Source organism: Corapipo altera, unplaced genomic scaffold, assembly GCF_003945725.1.
Source record: "Corapipo altera isolate COAL_440 unplaced genomic scaffold, ASM394572v1 57, whole genome shotgun sequence".
Taxonomy (NCBI): Eukaryota; Metazoa; Chordata; class Aves; order Passeriformes; family Pipridae; genus Corapipo; species Corapipo altera.
Genome location: NW_020884905.1, coordinates 7231917 through 7251320, shown reverse-complemented (window position 1 = coordinate 7251320; position 19404 = coordinate 7231917). Strand labels below are relative to the sequence as shown.

The window sequence follows — 19404 nt, the reverse complement described above, 5'->3', positions numbered from 1 at the left end:
GGCGCCGCGGAACGGGGGGAGCGGGGGCAGAGACTGGGGGGGCATCGGGCTGGGTGCTGGTGTGAGGGAGGGCCAGTGTGTGTGGGGGGACTGGTATGGGAGGGGCGTCCGGCGCAGCGGGGGTGTTGCACGGGGGTCTGGTATGGGGGAGCATTGACGGAGGGGGTGATCGCACAGGGGGCTGGTGTGGGGGGGTCTGGTATCGAGGGGTTCGGCACGGGAGGGCATCGCACGGGGGGCTGGTATGAGGAGGGCTGGTAGGGGGAGCACTGACGGGGGGCATTGCAAGAGGGGCAGGGGTCTGGCTCGGGGGCGCTTCTGGTATCGGGGGGTACAGCACGAGGGGCCGTGGCATTGCATAGGGGTGGTTTATGGGGGAACATAGCACAGGGGTCTGGTATGGGGGGCATTGACTTGGAGGCTCCCAGGGGGGCATTGTGGGGGGGCCTGAGAGGGGGACCATTGCCAAGGAGGGCACCGGGCACGGCAGTGGGCTGGCGGCACTGCAGGGACAAGGGGACACCAAAAACACATGTCCTCTCTCTGGGCAGGGGGAGGACGGTCCTTCCCTCCCTCTCCACAGCAGAATTGGGGGCAGGGGAATCAGACCCACTCTGGCACTGCTGTCCCAGACACAGTGGCTATGGGGGCCCAGCACCCTGCTGGGTGTTGCCCTCGGGTGACCCCACACGCAGGATTTTGGCACTAGCCCTTCCCTTTCAAAGATTAAATCTTCCCCTCCAGGCCATGCTGTACCAAGTGGAAAAATCCCTAAACAAGCCAGCTTGAAGCACAAAACCACCTCCGTCCTACAGGGTTATAGTGGAGAGAATGGATTTTGCTGGGAAAGAGGACTTACACACGCACCTCAGTCTGTCACTGATGGGGAATCCGCTTCCCATCATCCTGATCCAAGCCGAGGAGCCAGATCCTACCAAGCACCAGCTCATGGTCCCCATGGGGCAGTTCAGGGGAGTTTGTGTCCTGCAGCCTCTGGAGGGATAGGACAGAGATGGAGGGAGAAAAGCTGCAGCAATGGAGATGCTACAGTGGGCAGCTGTGGAGGAGATGGAGGGTGGGCATGGGGGCTTGATGCAGGGGCATATGGGATGAGCCCCAGTTTGGCAGCCACAGCGCTTCCGTGGGATCTTAGGTATGAAAAGACCATGAAGTCCAACTGCTCCCCCAGCACTACCAAGGCCACCACTAGCCCATGTCCTCAGTTCCACACCCAGATGTCTGTTAAATCCCTCCAGGGTCATTTTTGGGGTCTTTCCCAATGTGAGGAGGGAAGACAGCAGTGAGACATTCATTGCCTGTGGCCATGACGGTGTTTACAGAGGAAACAGCCCTTTGTGGAGAGCTTTATTGCCAATTATCTCCCTGCCACGACCTGCCTGGGCACAGCCAAACCCTGCAGCCTCCAGTGGAAAATGTGGTGTCGTGGCCCCACAGGCACAAGCTGCTGCTCGTCCCGGCACACTCAGCTCACCCTCCCCTTGCAGCAAAAAGTAAACTCTTTGCCCAAACTTTTTCGTGGTTGATTCATGTCCCTGTTGCTGCCCCACTCATGGGGAAGGAGCAGGAGCTGTTCCCTGGCATGGCTCACAGGAAGGACAAGCTGACTTTAAAGTCCAGGAGCAATTTTCCCATATCTTGGCTGTCCTTTTACCCTGGCCAAAAATCACAGTCAAAACCTCCTTCTCATTGGCATCAGCTTCCTTGTTCCTGCACTGAGCCCTATCCGTCCTTATCAACCTGCTGTGCGGGCTTGGACTTCGGAATATTTATTCCTCCAGCAGCAGAGAGGAACCTAATCCTGCACGGACACCAGTGCCAGTGGAATTGACGCAAGCAGCACTGATTCCCAGGGCTGCCCTCCCTCTGGCACAGCCGTGTCCCTCAGGGAGCCCCACTGGGGGTGCAGGGAAGCCCCCATGAGTGCAGTGTCCACAGCACAGATGCTACTGTGGTGGTTTCAAGGTCAAATATTTGAATGTCACCCCCACAAGGGAGCCAGCACGGCGAGAAGGGGACGAGCCTGCACTCCCAGGATGGCCATATCTGTGTCACCTACATCCTTGGCGTCCCCCGTATCCCCCATGCCAAGCACAACTCTGAGTATGACACAAGTGCTCCACTTTTGGCAGCACAGCCGGGTCTGTCCCGACCTTTCCTTCCTGCTGATCTCAGCCTCTGAGTCAGGGCTGGAATCCGAGCGTGCCCACCAAAAATAACAAATGTTAAATTAATCCAGTTTAATCTTAATCTCATTTGACAACCAGCTCAGCCGGGGGTGCTCCCCGGTGCCCAACTGACCAGGACTCCGGGATGGGGGGAAAGGAAAAAGGGCTCCGGAGCCCGGCACCCCACACGGTATGGGGACAGAGGGAAGTATGAGGGGCACGGGGGTGGTGGCAGGAGCCAGCAGCTCCCGGTCACAGTGGCAATGGGGGTGGCACGGGGGCCAGGCGGGGCTGGTCCCGGCACAGCGAGGAAGTCACGGTGAGATCCCTATCGCCTGCGCGGGGGCGGCCGGGAAAGGCACGGTACAGCGGGGGCGGGAGTGGGGCCACCTGAATTCAGGGCTGACAGTGCCCCCAAAACCTGGGTCCTGCTGTGCAGGGGGAAGAGGTAACTAACCCCAACCCTGACCTAGTGTGCCAGACTGGGGAGCACCTGGATCCCAAGGGAAAGAGGCACTAAGGGCTGTAGGCACTGTCCTGGGTGTGCTGGGAGAAGCCTGCACGGCTAGGCTGTGCCGTGCCAGCCCCTGGAGGGACTCTCTGTATGGCATTTCCACTTCTGGACATAGAATCACAGAATCCTGGAATGCTTTGGGTTGGAAGGAACCTTAAAGATCACACAGTCCCACCCTCTGTCATGGGCAGGGACACCTTCCACTATCCCAAGGTTGCTCCAAGCCCCATCCAACCTTGAACACTTCCAGGGATGGGGCAGCCACAGCTTCTCTGGGATACGTGTGCCAGGGCCTCACCACCCTCACAGCCAAGAATTTCTCCCTAAATCCAGTCTAACCCTCCCCCCTCAGTCTAAAGCCTTATATCTGGCTGTAAGGAATATCTAAACAGACCGCAAAGAGCCCCGAATGAACTAAGAGGCATGATGGAGTTTGGAATGATGGAGCAGTGTAGCTGCCTCAGAGGAAGGCAATAGCAACTGAGAATCCTCAGCATGGGAAGGATAAATCCGTGGGAAAGAGTCTGACGTGAGGGCTCACTCTGCTTCCACCCTTCCCACTACACACTGAGCTGCAGCTCGACATGACTGCTCAGGAAGAGATAAAGAGACATCAGTTTAACCAGCACCAGAAGATCAGTGGTATGGGAACCAGCAGCTCAGAGGGGCTGTGGCACCTGTCCTGGGAAGGCACACTGCTCCACATGCCACTGCTCTGTGCTGGCTCCAGATGTGCTGCCCTGGCTCCAGATTTGCTTGTCCTTGGGGCTGCCCCAGCCCCATATGACTTAAATGGGCTCCAGATGTGCACACTTACCATCGTCTCCCAGCTGTGCAGCCCCGGCCCCAGCTGTGTGTCCCCACACACCCAAACATGAACATGCCAAAATGAAAACATGCCAAAATGATAATTCCCACTGAAACCCTCCCAGTTCTGCTCCTGACTATACATTACCGTAGCCATACAGACACATTATATACATTACTATAACCACACGTTATAGTTTCATCACCCAGTGAGGTTTTACTCCCACTGTGCTGCCAGCAGGCTCATGCTCTCACTTCCACTAAAAAGTCCCCATGGATCAGACAAAACCTAGAGCAGCTGGCACTTGCTGGCAGAGGAAGGCTCTGTCTTGCCCTGGGGGAGAAAAATTCTGTTCCCCAACATTTCCCTCTTCGAGGCAGAGCTGGGAGCTGTGCGGTATTTCCTGTGGTTGCAGCCTCTAATGAGGTTAACACTGTTTTTGAGGTTTAACTCTTCAACCGACATGAGAAAGGAAGACACAGGCTCTGCAGAGTCAGGCTTTGGGAGCAGCAGGGAGCCAGTGGGATGGAGGGCACTGGAGCATCCCTGGAGCCTTGGACCTCTCAAACCTGGCAGTCTGCAGCTTGGAGCATCCTTGGATGAGCTGGTGGCCAGCACAAGCAGAGGGGATGACACTCGCTGCTGGTGAAAACAACCTCACTTATTAAGGACTCCTCGTTCCATATTTCTGGGATTAGCAGGAAAATGTTCTTTCCCTGATGCAGCTCAGCCCAACACACTCTGCTGTGCTCCTGTCACCTTGTACACAGCAATACAACCACAAAAATCCATTTGGGATGGATTTAACTTTGTTGGGGTGTCTCCAAATTCTATAAGAACTTTCAGAAAACACTCCTTCCCCCGAGGCTGCTCCTTTAAGGGATGCTGGGTTTTCCCATGGACTGACTCAGACTGGAAACTCTCCATTTTTGGTGCTGTTATCTGGGTCAGCCCCACTGCTCACCTCTCTCACACTCACCGATGCTTCTTGCTGCGCTCAGCAGCTCCAGCCGCAGCAGGAGGAGGATCCCAGCAGGATCCTGAGGACAGCCAAGGTAAGAACCCTCTACTCTGCCCAGCTTCCAGACCCCTACATTTAAATGCAAAATATGCCAGCTCATTGTCCTCACCTGCTGCTCCCATGTGTTATCCCCTCCTGGCACAGCTGCCGGTGAAGATTCCACCTGGTCTGGGCTTGAACAACAGGACAGCTTTTTCCTTCTTTTTTTAATTCCCATTTCTTTAGCACTAAAGCACAAGGAGACTTTAACAGAGACAAGATGCCCAGATGCCCAGCATCTGCCAGCAAGGGAAACGGTCTTGTTCCTTTGGCTTTGGAGTTTGCAAACACCTATAAATTGGAATAAAAATATGAATGTGAGTGATTCCCAGGGGAGGCAGAGCCTGCAGTCCCTTGTAAAGCTGCCAGTGGGCAGATTTAGTGTGTTTTCAGTTCTTTTCATAGAATACGAGTTGTATTTTTTCATTTGCTCTGACTTGCAGAAGGTTCATGTGCTTCTCTTAGTAGGTCAGGTAACAGGGAGGCACTTAGAATTTGACTCATTAGTGATGAGTATTTGAACATCCCTTAAACCAAACAAGGTCAGTTCACACGGCAGGAGAAATACCGAAGTACTTGCTGCTGCTGGTGGCCTGGTTTGGGTTGAAAAACAGCATTTTGAAGCTTTCACTGTGGACTCTGCTGTCCCTCCAGGGAAAACTTGCTATTCCTGACGTCAGGTATTGCATGGGGTTATTTGAAAAGAAAATGAGGGAGTTGTGGGGCTTTTCTGGATGTTCAACCCTGGGTAGGGGAGTGGGGTATCAGGTCTGGCTGGTCAGGGTCTGCTCCCAGGAGGATGTTTTTCATGAAAAAGAGCAATTTTCCCCCAGGGAGCTGCATTTCCTTGCACTTCAGTCTGTGCCTTGGTTGTTTCAAAGCTGACCCATCCCCACATCCCAAGTCCCACAGGGCTGGTGAGATTAGGCTTCCTGTCTGGAGAGGGTTTGTCCTGGTGGGATGCATCCAAAGAAGTTGGGGAGGAAGTCAAAGGGAACAGGGAAAAATTTAGGCAAGACTGTGGGATGCAGACGCAAGAATGGCTCCTTGGGCAGAGGTGGGAAGCCCTGGCCTGAGGTTTTGGGGCTGTCTTCGGGGGGTTCACTGCTTGCAAGAGCCATTGTTCAGCTTGGGCAGGACCTGTGGGAAAGATCTTATGGAAATGGAAGTTTTGTCCCACAAAACCATGCTGAGCATCCCAAGGGATGGAGACTGTAGGGTGAGCCCTGCTGTGTGGTCACCATTAAAGAGCTTTTTCTTATGTTTTAGCTGGAATTTTCTGATTTCCAGTGTGAGCCCATTGCCTCCTGTCCTTTCCCTGGGCAGCGCTGGGAGGAGTTTGGCTCCCTCATCTTTACTTCCTCGTCTATACCCAAGGATTTAAGGCTCTTTGAGCCCCTCCTCTCCAGCAGCTCTCCCAACCCATCCACATTTCCCAGGTGCTCCCAACCCTCAGGCATTTTTGCTGGACTCACTCCAATCTGTCCATGTTTCTCCTGTCCTCGGGGGAGCCCAGGCCTGATCCCAGCATTCCAGATGTGCCTCCTCAGTGTTGAGCAGAGGGACACCATCTCCTGACCCACCAAACCCGTCTCTTTCAAGGAAGGCTTTCAGCCTTGATTTCCCTGCTGTAAATCCACATTTTCCTGCTCCCATCACCTCCTGGTGCTTCTGCCTGTGCTGGAGCTAGTTTCCAGGAGGATTCCCTCCATCCCCTTTCCTTCCACAGACTATGCCATGCGCAGGCAGTGGCTGCAGCCCAGGCGATGGGAGGGTCCAGCAGTGCTTTGGTGCTCCACATCCTGTTCTGCTGCCTGTGCCAAGGTAAGTGGCCACCACATGGCTCAGCACAGCCACCACGGCCTCGCTGACCACCAGAGCATACACTGTGGTCCTACAGGGGATTTAGGCTGGGAATAGGACAGTTGTAGAGCTGCAGCTGTGGGTTTTGGGGGGAGCACTTCGCTAGCATTGCAAGGGGGTCCCATGGCCTGTGCACCCTCTGTTTCCCACTGACATCCTTGGAGCGGGACCATGTCCAGCCTCGTTGCAGTGGCTGTGCTAAGCAGTGGGATGTGCCTCCACAGGCACAGCTGGAGCACAGCCTTGCCCTTTCCAGGAAGGCCAGATGGAGTCTGATAGCGGCTGTGAGCCGGGGCTGCCTGGGGTAGTGCAGAGCTCCATCTGATAGCGCAGGGCAGCGCACGCCTCCACCGCCCTAATCAGGGGATCAGAGCATCAGAGCTCTCGAGACTGTGGGTTATTTCCCTGCACTCATTTAAACATTAGAGCAAAACCTGAAATTGTCTGTTTCTGATCTGCTGGGATGAGTCACTGGGTGCCGGGGCATTGCTGCAGGCAGGGGTTGGTTTCATCACAGATTCATAGATTGGTTTGAGTTGGGAGGGACCTTAAAACTCATCTTGTTTCACCCCCTGCCATGGACAGGGACACCTTCCACTAGACCAGGTTGCTCCAAGCCCTCTCCAACCTGGCCTTGGACACTTCCAGGGATGGGGCAGCCACAGCTTCTCTGGGCAACATGTGCCAGGGCCTCACCACCCTCACAGCCATGAATTCCTTCCCAATATCACTCATGACCCCTACTTTCTTCCTATCCCATGGGGTTCAAGGTGGCTGGGGGTGCTGGCATCCCCTCGCTGCAGGGTCCAGCCATGCTGCTGCTGCATCCCCTGTGGAGTGGTGCAGCCCACGGGCATCCCCTCCTGTGGGACACCCACCCAGAGCCACCCTGACCCAGCGGGTGTTGGCACAGGTGCTGCAAACATCAAATGTTCAGGGCACGTCTGGGTCGACCCCGCACCAGTAGTGCAGATGGGCTCCAACATCTCCATCAACTGCCTCTCCACCCTCGGCTGCCCCTCAGCCAAGTTCATCATCCTCCTCAACTACAACCGCACTGAGGGTCCCCTGCGCCCCCTCAACAGCAGCTCCGTCCAGCTCCAGCTGCGCGATTTCCAGCTGCCCTTCGGGGCCATCGTCTGCTTTGCCCGCTGCCCCAACAGCGGGAGGGACCAGCTGGTGTGCGGCACTGAGGTCCGGGCTGGCTGTGAGTACCTTGGAGGGGGGGCTTGAGTGCTTTTGCTGAGCACTGAGGAGTTGGGGCGTGCAGTGTGTGGCTTTGGGGGATGTCCATACATTCACCTGTCCTTGCCCCTGCAGACCCTCCAGACCCCCCCAGCAACCTGAGCTGTGTCATTGCCGAAGGTTCGGATCACCTGGAGTGCAGGTGGGATGCAGGGAGGCCACCCCACCTGCTCACCCACCACACCCTCCACCTGCGCAGGTGAGGCCCCCGGGGAGCAGGGGGGCTGCAGGGATGAGAGGGAGCGCGGGACCGGCACGTGGCAGCCGCAGAGCCGGGTGACAGCAGGGCTGCTCTGAGCGGGTGCCATGCCCTAGTTACACTTCCTACAGCTCACGTTTGCTCATCTCCTGCTCGAAAACCACATGTTCAACCACCGGTTGAGTTCTGCATGAGGAACCTCCTGCACTCAGTGCTGTTGCTGACCTGGCACACATTCCATCGAACCGCGGCACATGGAAGCAGCATGTTGTTTTCAGGTGCTTGGACTCTCTCTGAGCTAAAGAGAGGGTGAACCTAATGCTGCCCAAATCCCAAAACTGAAACTCCAACCTGAAGCAGAGGTGCTGGCTGCTACATGGTGTGCCACAGCCCATCCCACCCATCCCAGGATGCTCCCCGCCACTGAAGTCCCCATGGCACTAGCCTGGCATGTAACAGTCCATCCTGGGATGCTCCCTGCCACTGAAGTCCCCATGGCACCAACCTGGCAGGCTTTCAGTTACTCTGACTCAATTATTGAAGACATTAAATTCCATCATGCTTGGCTTTATGAAGAGCAGGGATAAATCTCCTGTCTAAATTTGCTTGGGATCAAACTGAACCATGCAGCCAGAAAGAAAAGTTCCCTTCCTGTTGTGAAAATGCAAATTCCCAGCAAAAATGTCAGGAACTGAAGGGAATAACTTTCCAGTTTGCTTTAGGAGTGACAAACTCCGGGTTTGGGGATGACCATGCCCTGGTCACGAGCTGCAACACCTTGGGAGCGTCACCATCCCAGTGGGTGTGTGGTGCTGGGGTGGGCACTGACAGGCTGCCTTCTGCTTCCCAGGGTGGTGGCAGAAGATGAGGAGGATGCTGAGCAGGAGGAAGAAGAAGAGGAGAAGGTGTTCTCTGCAGACTCACCAGTGCCCCTGAGTGCGCTGTGCAACAGGAGCCACTATTCGGTGTGGGTGCAGGCCAGGAACGCACTGGGCACTGCCCACTCGGCCCCACAGCTCCTCAGCCTGCAGGACATTGGTATGTCTGCCCACCCATCCATCTCCCCACCCGTCCACGAGCAGCACAGAGTACTGGGGCTGTGCATGGCCACACCCACTGCCCTGCCCTGAGGTGTCACTTTAGGGACCCTCCTGAGCTGCGCAGTGACGTGCACGAGGGCAGCCCCCCACCCCACCCGTTTCTGGCTCTCCCCACAGTAATCCCCACTCTGCCCCTGGTCACTGGTGCTGAGACAACAGAGACATCCTCTCCCACCACCACGATCCACTGGAGCAGTCAGACACAGCTGGAGAACGTGCACTGCGAAGAGCGACACCAAGCCAAGGGCACTCCAGCATGGCATGTGAGACCCCAGTACTCCCCAAACCTCCCCCCATGTGCAGCATCAGGCCCTGTTAGGAGAGGTGCAAGTCCTGGTCCTTCTGGAAACCCTCTTAAAAATGGGAGCATTTGGGGTCATTCAAAACCTACCCCTTTGCTCTGGTGCTGATGGGGAAGGTGCACCCCAGCCACAGGCAGCCCTCACATTTGGGGTGCAGGAGAGCTGGTGCCATCTGAGAGAACAGATGGCCGTCTGGGCAGTGTTATCTCAGCTTTATAAGCAAAAGGGCAAAATTCAAAATGTTTCCAAACATTATCTGCTCTGCAAGGACAAGACACAAAATCCTCTGGGATGCTCAGTGCAGACCTACAGATACAACTACACTGGGGCAACTCCACCTGAGTCCCTTTGGAAACATCCCTGGGTGCTGGCAGGGGCTGAGCTGGATCCCAGTCCCCATAGGAGCCCCCAAAATCCCTGTGGTGTCAGAAGCCCAGCAGAGAAGTGGGATGGGGGTTCTATCTATGGCTCCACAGCTTGCCCAGTGCATTTGTAGAGGGGACAGTGTGGACTCTGCCCATCCCCACCCATGCAGACGAGGAAGGCAGTGACCACCACTGTGTCTGGGGGCTGGTGGTGGCAGTGGGGGCCTGGCTGGGTCCCGCTTCCCCCCAGGACCCTGCTTCCCTTGCAGGTGGAGGTGTGGGACAGTGCAGCACAGGATGGGCCCCGCTGGCAGCACAACCTGCAGAGTGACACCCAGTACCTGTTCCAGGTCAGGTGCAGGCTCAGCATCCCCAACAGCCCCTGGAGTGCCTGGAGCCCCCCCTTTCTCTACACCACCCCCGAGGCAGGTAGGCTCAGCTTCAGAGACACTCCTGTACATGGCATTTCCAGAGTGCCCAGGGCAATGGTGGAGTCCCTATCCCTGCCTTTTAAATCCCAGAGATTTAAAAGCCATGTGGATTTGGCGCTTGGGGACATGGGTTAATAGTGACCTTGGCAGTGCTGGGGGAGTGGCTGGACTTGGTCATTTAGAGGGCTTTTCCAACCTAAACAATTCTATGATTCCACAATCATTGGCAGCCTCTTGCCCTGGGTGGAAAAAAAAAAAATCACACCAGTCATGTTGTCACACGAGCCACAAATACCTGTCACCTCGTGCCAGCTTCCCCCTTTTCATCCTGGCTGCTAACACCAGGATGAGGTTGGAAAGGGCCGGCTCAGTCATCCCGGCCGGCAGCGGGACGAGATGCCCGAGGAGCGTTGCCCTCACATCCCGGCTGTAGTGAGGAAGCCGAGGACGTGCTCGCCTCAAAAAGCAGCGCCCGCTGCTGTTTCCTCTCACAGCGGCAGAGACCCGGCCAGGCAGGGCTTCCTGCTAGGGCTGGGGAGGGGGAAAGCCCCGTCGGTGGGTGTCCCCCGGTGTCTCAACCCCCATCCCACGCTCTCTCCGTCCCGCAGCCCCCGCCGCGGCTCCCGACGTCTGGCGGCGCCTGGGCCCGGCGTTCCCCAACGGCAGCCACGAGGTGACGGTCTTGATCAAGGTAAAGTGGGTTTTGGCAGCCTCTGTGAAATTTTGGCGTGCTCTGCTCCTCCCCGAGCAGAGAAGGGAACGCCCTCCCTGAGAAGCCCTTCGACCAAAGGGATGGGCGGGGGAAGTGACACCCCAACGTGCAGTAAAATCTCTCCATCTTTGTAAAATCCACGTGTGTGTCACCCAGCCAAGGGCACATCTGTGGGATGTGTCTCAGTGTCACATCCCACACCCGTACCCACGGGGCTGTCTGTCTGTCTTGCCGTTCACAGCCGCTGCCCCCCCGGGACGCCCGCGGGAGGATCTTAGGCTATGCCGTGGCTGCCGAGACCCCCGGGGGAATGCTGGTCCTCTGCAACACCTCCAGCACGGAGTGCGATATCACGGTGCAACCGGGAGCCCACACCCTCCTCGTCACTGCTCACAACTCCAAGGGGGCTTCCATCCCCGCCAGCATCACCCTTGGCCAGGGTGCCAGCAGCCAGGAAGGTAGGATGTCACTTGCAGGTGTAAGGATGTCACAGGCTACTTGCAGGTGTAACAGAGACTGGCTTTTATCAGGGTTGCAGGAGAAAAATGCTGAACCGTGCAAGGGAAAATCTTGGCAGATATTTTCCCTCAGCAGCCCGCTCTGCTGAGGGAACACAACATCCCCCAGACGATTCCAGCATTCCCTGGAGATGGAGATGCTACACAGGTGCATATAGAACCATGGAATCCTGGAGTGGTTTCATTGGAAGGAACCTTAAAGCTCATCCAGTCCCAACCCCTGCCATGGGCAGGGATACCTTCCACTAGCCCAGGTTGCTCCAAGCCCTGTCCAACCTGGCCTTGGACACTTCCAGGGATGAGGCAGCCACAGCTTCTCTGGGCAACCTGTGCCAGGGCCTCACCACCCTCACAGCCAAGAATTCCTTCCCACTATCCCATATAAGCCTGCCCTCTGGCAGTGTGAAGCCATTTCCCCTTGTCCTGTCACTCTGTGTCCTTGTCCTAAGTCCCTCTCCAGTTATCTTGGAGCCCCTTTAGGCACTGGAATATCAGCCCTTCACCACCTAAGGCTGTAGCACCTTGGCTGGCAGAGAAAAGGGTGCAAGGCTGCTCCTTTGCTCCCTGCCCCCCAAAATAGCTCCTGCAGCCTCTGCCAGGGAGTCAGCCCCTGCTGTGAGCTGGGTCCTTGCAAACAGAAAAGGAAGAAGTCCTTTCTGAGCCACAGGCTGTGGTTTTCCCCACAACCATGCTTTCCTATTTCTGAAAAACGTCTCTTTTAATGAGCAATGGAAGGGGAAAGTCCCATTCAAACTGAGGACAAATACATGACTAAAAAGAAACTGAAGAGAATTGAAGTGGAAAAAAACTCTCTAAGCTCTCAGTTATCTGAATCATGTGCATTTCTTGTAAGAAATGACAGGTAAAGCATTTCAGGGACATGACAAAGCTGACAATGTGTTTTTGTGACACATGTACATAAACACAGGGGAGGGAATGGAGCTGGGGAAGGATCTGGAGCTCCAGAAGCAGCTGAGGGAGCTGGGGGGGGCTCAACCTGGAGAAAAAGAGGCTCAGGGGGGACCTTCTGGCTCTCTGCAACTCCCTTACAGGAGGGTGGAGCCAGGTGGGAATCAGGTTCTGCTCCCAGGGAACAAGGGACAGGACAAACAGAAACAACCTCAAGTTGTGCCAGGGGATGCTCAGGTTGGATATTGGGAAAATTCCTTCCTGAAAAGAGTTGTCCAGCCCTGACACAGCTGCTCGGGGCAGTGGTGGAGTCCCCATCCCTGAAGGGATTCATAAGTGGATGTATCACCTGGAGACATGGGTTAGTGGTGGCCTTGGGCAGTGCTGGAGGAATGGTTGAACTTCATCTTTAAGGTCTTTTCCAATCTAAATAGTTCTATGAAATATAGAATTATATATATATATAAATATATATAAAAATCTATCTTCATATATTTTGTGTATTTATAGATATTTATATATAAACCCCCATATTCTATAATTTCTTGTTCCCTCTTCAGTTTTAAAAAACTTCCAGGAAAGACGCATTTTGCCTGGCCTTAGCTGACCCTTCCCAGTCTCCTACTCTCCAAAGATGAGTCTGTTGGGTGACACTCCCCTTGCCACCTCTCTCCACAGAATTCCCAGCACCAGTGGCTCTGGAGGTCAAGCCCGACAACCAGAGTAGGGTCTTGGTTCATTGGCAGCCCCCCCAGCACAGCAAGAGCCCCCCACTCTGGTTCATAGTGGAGTGGGTTTCCACCTCCCAGTATCACCAGGAGGAGCACTATTTTTGGAAGAAAGTCCCATCCCAGGAAACACACACATACATCCAAGGTAAGATATTCCAGAAGTCCTTTTGCTGCTTGGTGCAGTTCATCAGGACACTATAAATCCAAAATAGATTATAAAGGTAGTTTCATTTGAAGCTGAGCCCCCACCCACTTGTTTTTGGGGAGTGGTACAAAGAGCCCTTAGGGAACAAGAAGAAGTGAAGAAACAGGAGATGTGAGGACAGTCAGTGGGATTTGGTTCCCTGGGTGAAGGTCACAGAGAAAGAATGAAGTGACAGGTGAGCTGGCAGCCAGGGAACCACACTAGACCTGTGGAGGCCTGTGCAAGCACAGGAGATGCTCCATCTACTTCCACCACTCAGCAACATGCCCATGAACAAACCTAGAGCCTTCACAGGAGGTCACAAACACATATTAAAGGCAAATCTTGTTTTTTCTCCCAGAAGAGGCAGCAACTGGGTTTCGCATCAATGTGTCAGTGTACGCGGTCTACACCGACGGAGTCAGCAAACCCAGCTCTGGCAAAGGTAAGCCTGGGGGGGTGGAGATGCTGCTGTTTCTTCCCACAATCTGACAGTTTGGTAGGATTACTTAGTCTTAGACACAAGATGCAAACCTCTCCCATTGACCCGAGGAAAGCAGAGCTCTAGATGGAATCCTCTTGACTACAGGATATGAAAATAGAGGTTTTTGTCAATATGCCTCTATTAAAGCCTTCTCTAGGTGGTCTTTGCTCCTGTGCAAAGATCTAATGCATTCAAGAACCACATCTTACTTTACAAGATACACCAATGGACTCGTTCCCCCTTCAGAAAGAATGAATTTGCTGCCTTGCACATTTCACAAGTGGTTCAGATAAACCAAAACATAGAAAACAGCTTCTACAGAGATCAACTGGCCAAGCCACAGCTCACCCCTCCTTACCTGGAGCAGGAACCATGGAACACTTGGGGTTGGAAGGGACCTTTTATGATCATTTAATCCAATCCCTCTGCAATGAGCAGGGACGTCTTCAACTCCACCAGCAACCTTCAGTTCTGGAAATTCTTTTAGGTAAGAGCATGAACCAACTTGCAGAGGAACATCATCATCTCCAGCATTGTGGCCTGGCTTTGGTTGTCCTCAAGAGCTGGGCAGGTCCCTGAAGACGAGGGAGGGATGACATCAAGTCATTAATTCAGACTAGAAATTTGACCTCTAAAGCCCCTCTAGCACAGTCTAAGTGGAGACTAAGGGCCCAGACTGAGCTTAAATAGAGCCCCTGGGCAGGGGTGTGGGTGGAGGTCCCAGGTGAGGCTGGTCAGGGTCATTAAGACCTGTCAATGCTCTTGGTGCCCTGACAGAGCTGGATGTACCTGCAGGAAGCACCTGAGGATGTTGTTCATCATCCTGGGCTGTGATGCCGTTTTAGATGAGTTATCTGAAGCTGCTCAGATATTTTCCCTATGACAAACCAGCTCCCTGTTTCTGTTTGACACCTCTCATGGCTTAGTTATTCAATTTTTTTGCCAAGAAATATTCCTGACCAGTTCATCTCAGGCTATTCACAGTCATTAGATTTGTCCTCACGGACACACTTTGGCTCTGGGCAGGACCCCTTTTCTGTAGCAGCAATGGCACCACCTGTCTGTTAAGGAGAAGAGACCCCAAGGGAATTGCTGAATTTGGCCTGGAAGGAAGCTTGCTACTTATCGGAGCAGAAATACCCTTCTTGCCATGGCAGGCTCGTTAGCTGCAGATCTTCCCTCACCACACAGCCCATCACACAAACAAATTATTAGAAATTCATTCCCATGGGGTTCAGGCAGTTTGGGAAATCACAGAGTCCTGGAATGGAAGGGACCTTAAAGATCATCTTGTCCCACCCCCTGCCATGAGCAGGGACACCTTCCACTATCCCAGTTTGCTCCAATCCCTGTCTAACCAGGCCTTAAACACTTCCAGGGACAGGGCAGCCACAGCTTCTCTGGGAAACCTGTTGAATAACCTGTATGTGCTCATGAAAAAGGATGTACAGTTCCCCAGGCAGAATAAATTCTTGTTTCAGGTGCTGAGGGGAGCAGTGTGTGTGAAAGATGTTTTGTAGTTGTTGATACATCTTAAATCACCGTCTCATTCAACTGGATCTCTGAGAAACAGGATATTGTCCATTGTCCAGCCAGAGCTGGAGTTATTAATTACTTCAGGGATTATTACTTCAGCTTATTTTTTCTCATTACACCATTATTTATGTTTCTAAATAATATTAACAAAATAAAAGCCAGCCATAGCTTCTGTGTCACCCACAGTCCTCTAAGTGAAATTATGGACATTTTTTCCCTTCTCTGTTTCAGTCCCTTCAGAAGAGCCGCTCCTGGACAGCATCTACAGTGAGAATCCCCACGGTAAGAAGACCTTGGGTGTCTCAGACTTATTAAGCCAGGCTTTCTCCTTGACCAGAAGTGGAAGGTTTAACCCAAGAAGCACCTGCAGCATCTGGAGATGCTTGCATCAGTGAGCTCATGTACCTTTGGAGAGATCACAGCCAAAAAAAGGACCTTTCCACTCGGTGGGGACATGACCCACCTGGAGGGAAGGCTTAGTGATCTCACATAATGCAAGCCTGGAGTTTTGCTTTCTTATGAGACTTATAATGTACATTACAATTAGGAGGTGAGAAAACAAGGAAAACATAATATCAACATATATCACAACAGCAAGAGACTGTTTCCATCTTGAAGTTTGAACCAGGGACTCATTTAAGCACTTCTCACCCGTTTTGCTAACGTTGGTGATGCTCTGGTTTGCACATCTTCTGGTAGAGGTTACGTTATGATCTGTTACAACACTTAAACAAAAAGCAAAACCAACATAAGCTGAAGAATTCACTTCAGCATTTCTGGAAGGGAAGGTAAGGCCATGTAGGAAATGGTTACTGACTGAATCACTTGACTGAATCCCCAGACATGACCTCTTCCCTCTCCATCCTTTTTCAGATGATGACATCAGAGTATTCCTGGGACTGGGCATCAGCATGGTCGTATTATCAGTTGGTTTTGCAATTCTGATGTTTAAAAAATCAGTCAGAAAAAGGTATTACTTTCTCCTCCACATATTTTTTCCTTCTTTCTAGCTCATACCTTTTTTAGTATGTATTTTTAGTATGTAGAAGAAATTTCTTCTAGGATATTTTAAAATCAACTCCAGAAGCCAGTCTTTCAATGCAGCCTTTTCACTGAGGGCAGCATCACCCATTCACCAGGTTGTTGTATAAAAAGACATTTGTGTGCTCTACAGTAAGGCAGAGACCAACAAAAAAACCCCAAAACATAGAATCATAGGATTGGTAAAATCATAGAAAGGGGAAACCCACCCATATGGGGTGAACCTGCAGCTTCCAAGCTACCCTCAAAGTCTAGATGCACTTTTTGTTCCCTCCTGCCAGGACAGTTTCATGCTACATGAGGAATAACTGATTGATAAAATGGACTGATATCTTGGGGTTTATTTTTTTTCTTTTTGCTAAAGTATTAAAGTCACCACTGTGCAGCTTTTGCCAAAATGGCTGTTTGAAGAGTTTCCCCACATGGAAAACAGCAACGTGGTAAAGTCCCTCCAGGTAAGTGCAGCAGTATCTCCTTTTGTTTCACCTCAGATTAAAGCTTAGAATCACAGAATCACAGGACTGTTTAGGTTGGAAAATCCCTCTGAGTTGAGGGATCGAGTACAACCATCCCCCAGCATTGCCAAGGCTACCACTGACCCATGTCCCCAGGTGCCACATGCACATGACTTTTAAATCCCTCCAGGGATGGGGACTCCCCCACTGCGCTGGGCAAGTGTGCCGGGGCTGGACAGCCCATTCCAAGAAGGAATTTTCACTAATATCCAACCTAATACTCCCCTGGCAGAACTTGAGGCCATTTCCTCTTGTCCTGTCACTTGTCACTTGGGAGAAGGCAACTTGCTCTGTTGCTGTGAAAAACATGGATGGGAAGAGGATTAAGCTCTAAAGGACTGGAAACTGCTCAGTAATCATTTCCCAAGCATTTGCTAGGTGTATGACAGCCCAGATTAGCTGAAGTCTTTAAACCTTGCCTCAATATAGTCTGTATTTAGTGGCCACAACTGTCTCAAGCTGGAAGGGACCTTAAAGCTCATCCTGTTCCATCCTCTGTCATGGGCAGGGATCCTTCCACTGGAGCAGGTTGCTCCAAGCTCTAATTACAGATCTCCTGTTAATAAAATTTTCCAGTTCGTTACTACAGTCCTCATTTTTTTCCAGAACAAGAGTGATTTAACAAGTGACAGTTTCCAGGATCCACTCCTGGTCACCAGCGACCCCACAGTTATGGAAGTCGAGGAAGTGCCAGTGCACAAGGCACACGAGAGTGTGGCCACCCCAAGAAAGCCCAGCAGAGAGGTCCCTGAGGATGGGGAGCACCCAGGGGCCATGACTCCTGCCAGCACCACAATCCTGGAGCAGATCAGTGACTACAAACCCCAGATATCCAATTGGAACACACTGGGATACATCGCTGCCAACATTTACCAGACGCAGCCCCCCACAGTCCTCCCAGAACCAGAGATGAGCATCTTTGGAGACTACACGAGCCCTGTTCCACACCTGTGGGATGGGGAGGGAGGGGCACCCCAAGTCTGTCTGCTGGAGAAGATCAACCTCATCCTAAACAACAGTCAGAGTGGCCAAAGCCAGATGTTTGTCCCAGCCCAGGGGGGACACACGTCCCTCCCAGAGAACCAGTGGGGACAGAGGCTGCCCAGCCATGACCAAGAGCAAATGCTGGTCCCCAAGGAGCTACTCTCCTGCCTGAGATCCATGAACAGGGAGTCAGTGGATATAAAGCCCTACTTTCCACAAAGCATTGGAGGGTTATTTTGAGAGGAATTGTTATTGTGGTTAAAACCCCATAAGTGGTGACCAAGGCAGGTATCAGATATTTGAGATCACCAACAGCAGAGCTGGAGCAAAACTCCCAGTCAGAAATTTACCCTCTTGCTCACTACAAGTTCTTGTGGCTGCCTGTAAAACTTGGGCCAGTAAATCACAATTTTAAACTTATCTTGTATTGACACAAGCAAAAAAACTGTAAAACCTGGATTCCTGTAGGAACTGAAATACCAAGCAGGTAATTCTTGCAAGGTGCAATGTGTTTTAATTATTATTCAACATCATTCTCTGGTTAAATATTTTGAGCATTTCATCCTTGGAGATGATTGTGGTTACCATTGATAAAAAAAATCCCTCAGACATCCTGCCAGAGGTGCGTAAAATATTTTGGGATTACTCCTGATGAAGAGACACTGCACCAAGGAGAATTTATGTATCATACATAGGTGCCAACAACTCTTTTCTGTTTGACGGAATGACCCAATTTCATTTTCCTCCCATTCCATAATAAAAACCCAATGAGGTAAGAACAAGCCTTCATTGCCTGCCAGGCTGATTTAAAATCCCTCTGAATCGGTCCCTGGCCTAATCCTTCACTTTGGGTGAGGGATTTATCACCTCAGAGCACTTTTGTCAGTGCCTCAGCTTGCTTCGTGAAGCACAGTGTGGTACAGCAAAATGGGATTTTTTTAGGCATATGACTGGAAATTTGGATCTTCTCACATCCAGAAGGTAAAATGCGGGAGTCTCCTTCCTGCTGAGCAGTCATGAGACCATTTACAGGTTTTCCCAAAGTATATTTCTTTCAATTTTTCCTAGGCACTGTAAGCATTTCTCTATCAGCTGTTGCAGAAATGGATCAATTTTGTTGTTTATCCTGGATACCTCCAAACCAACATCATTGTGGGCTGTGCTTGTTTTCTTCTAACACCCCAAGAGATCTGTCACTGATATTTCTGGAGTAGTAGATACCTGGCTAAGTGGGGTAGGATTATTCTTCAGAAGCAGCAAACTGTTTCCAAGGCAGAAATGTGACTGTTTCATGTAGGTGAGTCTAAAATTAGTGATTGCTGTCTGAGCAGGAAGGAAATTGTAGAACAGCTACATACCATCAGTGTGAGATGGGGAAGGTATTTTTTTCAATGTCCACATCCTGAAACTTGTGCTGAACTCTGTCACCTGAATTACCAAAGCTCACAGGGGAAAATGCTTCTTTTGTCAGCAAATAAGGCTGAAAGCTTAGTCTTACCTTTCAGGCTCTTGCTGGTTGAATTTCCAGCCTTAATTACTCCCTCCAGCATGGATCCCTGCAAATATATCCACGGCCAGGGGAGCACAGTGATGAAATATTGCCCAGATCACGCCATGGATATTTGCCTCAGCAGTGCCAATGCTCCCACTGATTTCTTAGGTGCTGAAGGAAATATTTCTCCTTTTCATGGGTGTGGGGTTGCATCTGGTAAATTTG

The 19404-nt window shown here is 52.1% G+C and overlaps 1 protein-coding gene and 1 long non-coding RNA gene across 2 annotated transcripts; both read left to right on the top strand.

Moving 5' to 3' along the window:
* The first annotated feature begins 81 nt into the window (after nt 1-81).
* On the top strand, nt 82-1529 carry LOC113951130. Its single transcript, XR_003529049.1, has 2 exons — nt 82-140; nt 745-1529. It is a non-coding gene; the product is annotated as an uncharacterized LOC113951130 (long non-coding RNA).
* Nucleotides 1530-6334: 4805 nt separating this feature from the next.
* IL23R (interleukin 23 receptor) lies at nt 6335-18466 on the top strand. Its single transcript, XM_027651436.1, has 14 exons — nt 6335-6392; nt 7345-7638; nt 7752-7875; nt 8726-8913; nt 9093-9238; nt 9912-10071; nt 10682-10764; nt 11027-11243; nt 12891-13088; nt 13489-13572; nt 15379-15429; nt 16021-16117; nt 16553-16643; nt 17310-18466. Exons 1-14 carry the CDS (start codon nt 6335-6337, stop codon nt 17925-17927), a joined length of 2409 nt encoding a protein of 802 aa, XP_027507237.1. The 3' UTR covers nt 17928-18466.
* Nucleotides 18467-19404: the final 938 nt, after the last annotated feature.

Excerpts from the sequence above, each read along its gene's own strand:
- IL23R (XM_027651436.1), top strand. The coding sequence starts at position 6,335 with ATGGGAGGGTCCAGCAGTGCTTTGGTGCTCCACATCCTGTTCTGCTGC. Across the intron at positions 10,765-11,026 it reads AGGTGACGGTCTTGATCAAG|CCGCTGCCCCCCCGGGACGC; the intron begins GTAAAGTGGGTT and ends TGCCGTTCACAG. Across the intron at positions 15,430-16,020 it reads CTACAGTGAGAATCCCCACG|ATGATGACATCAGAGTATTC; the intron begins GTAAGAAGACCT and ends ATCCTTTTTCAG.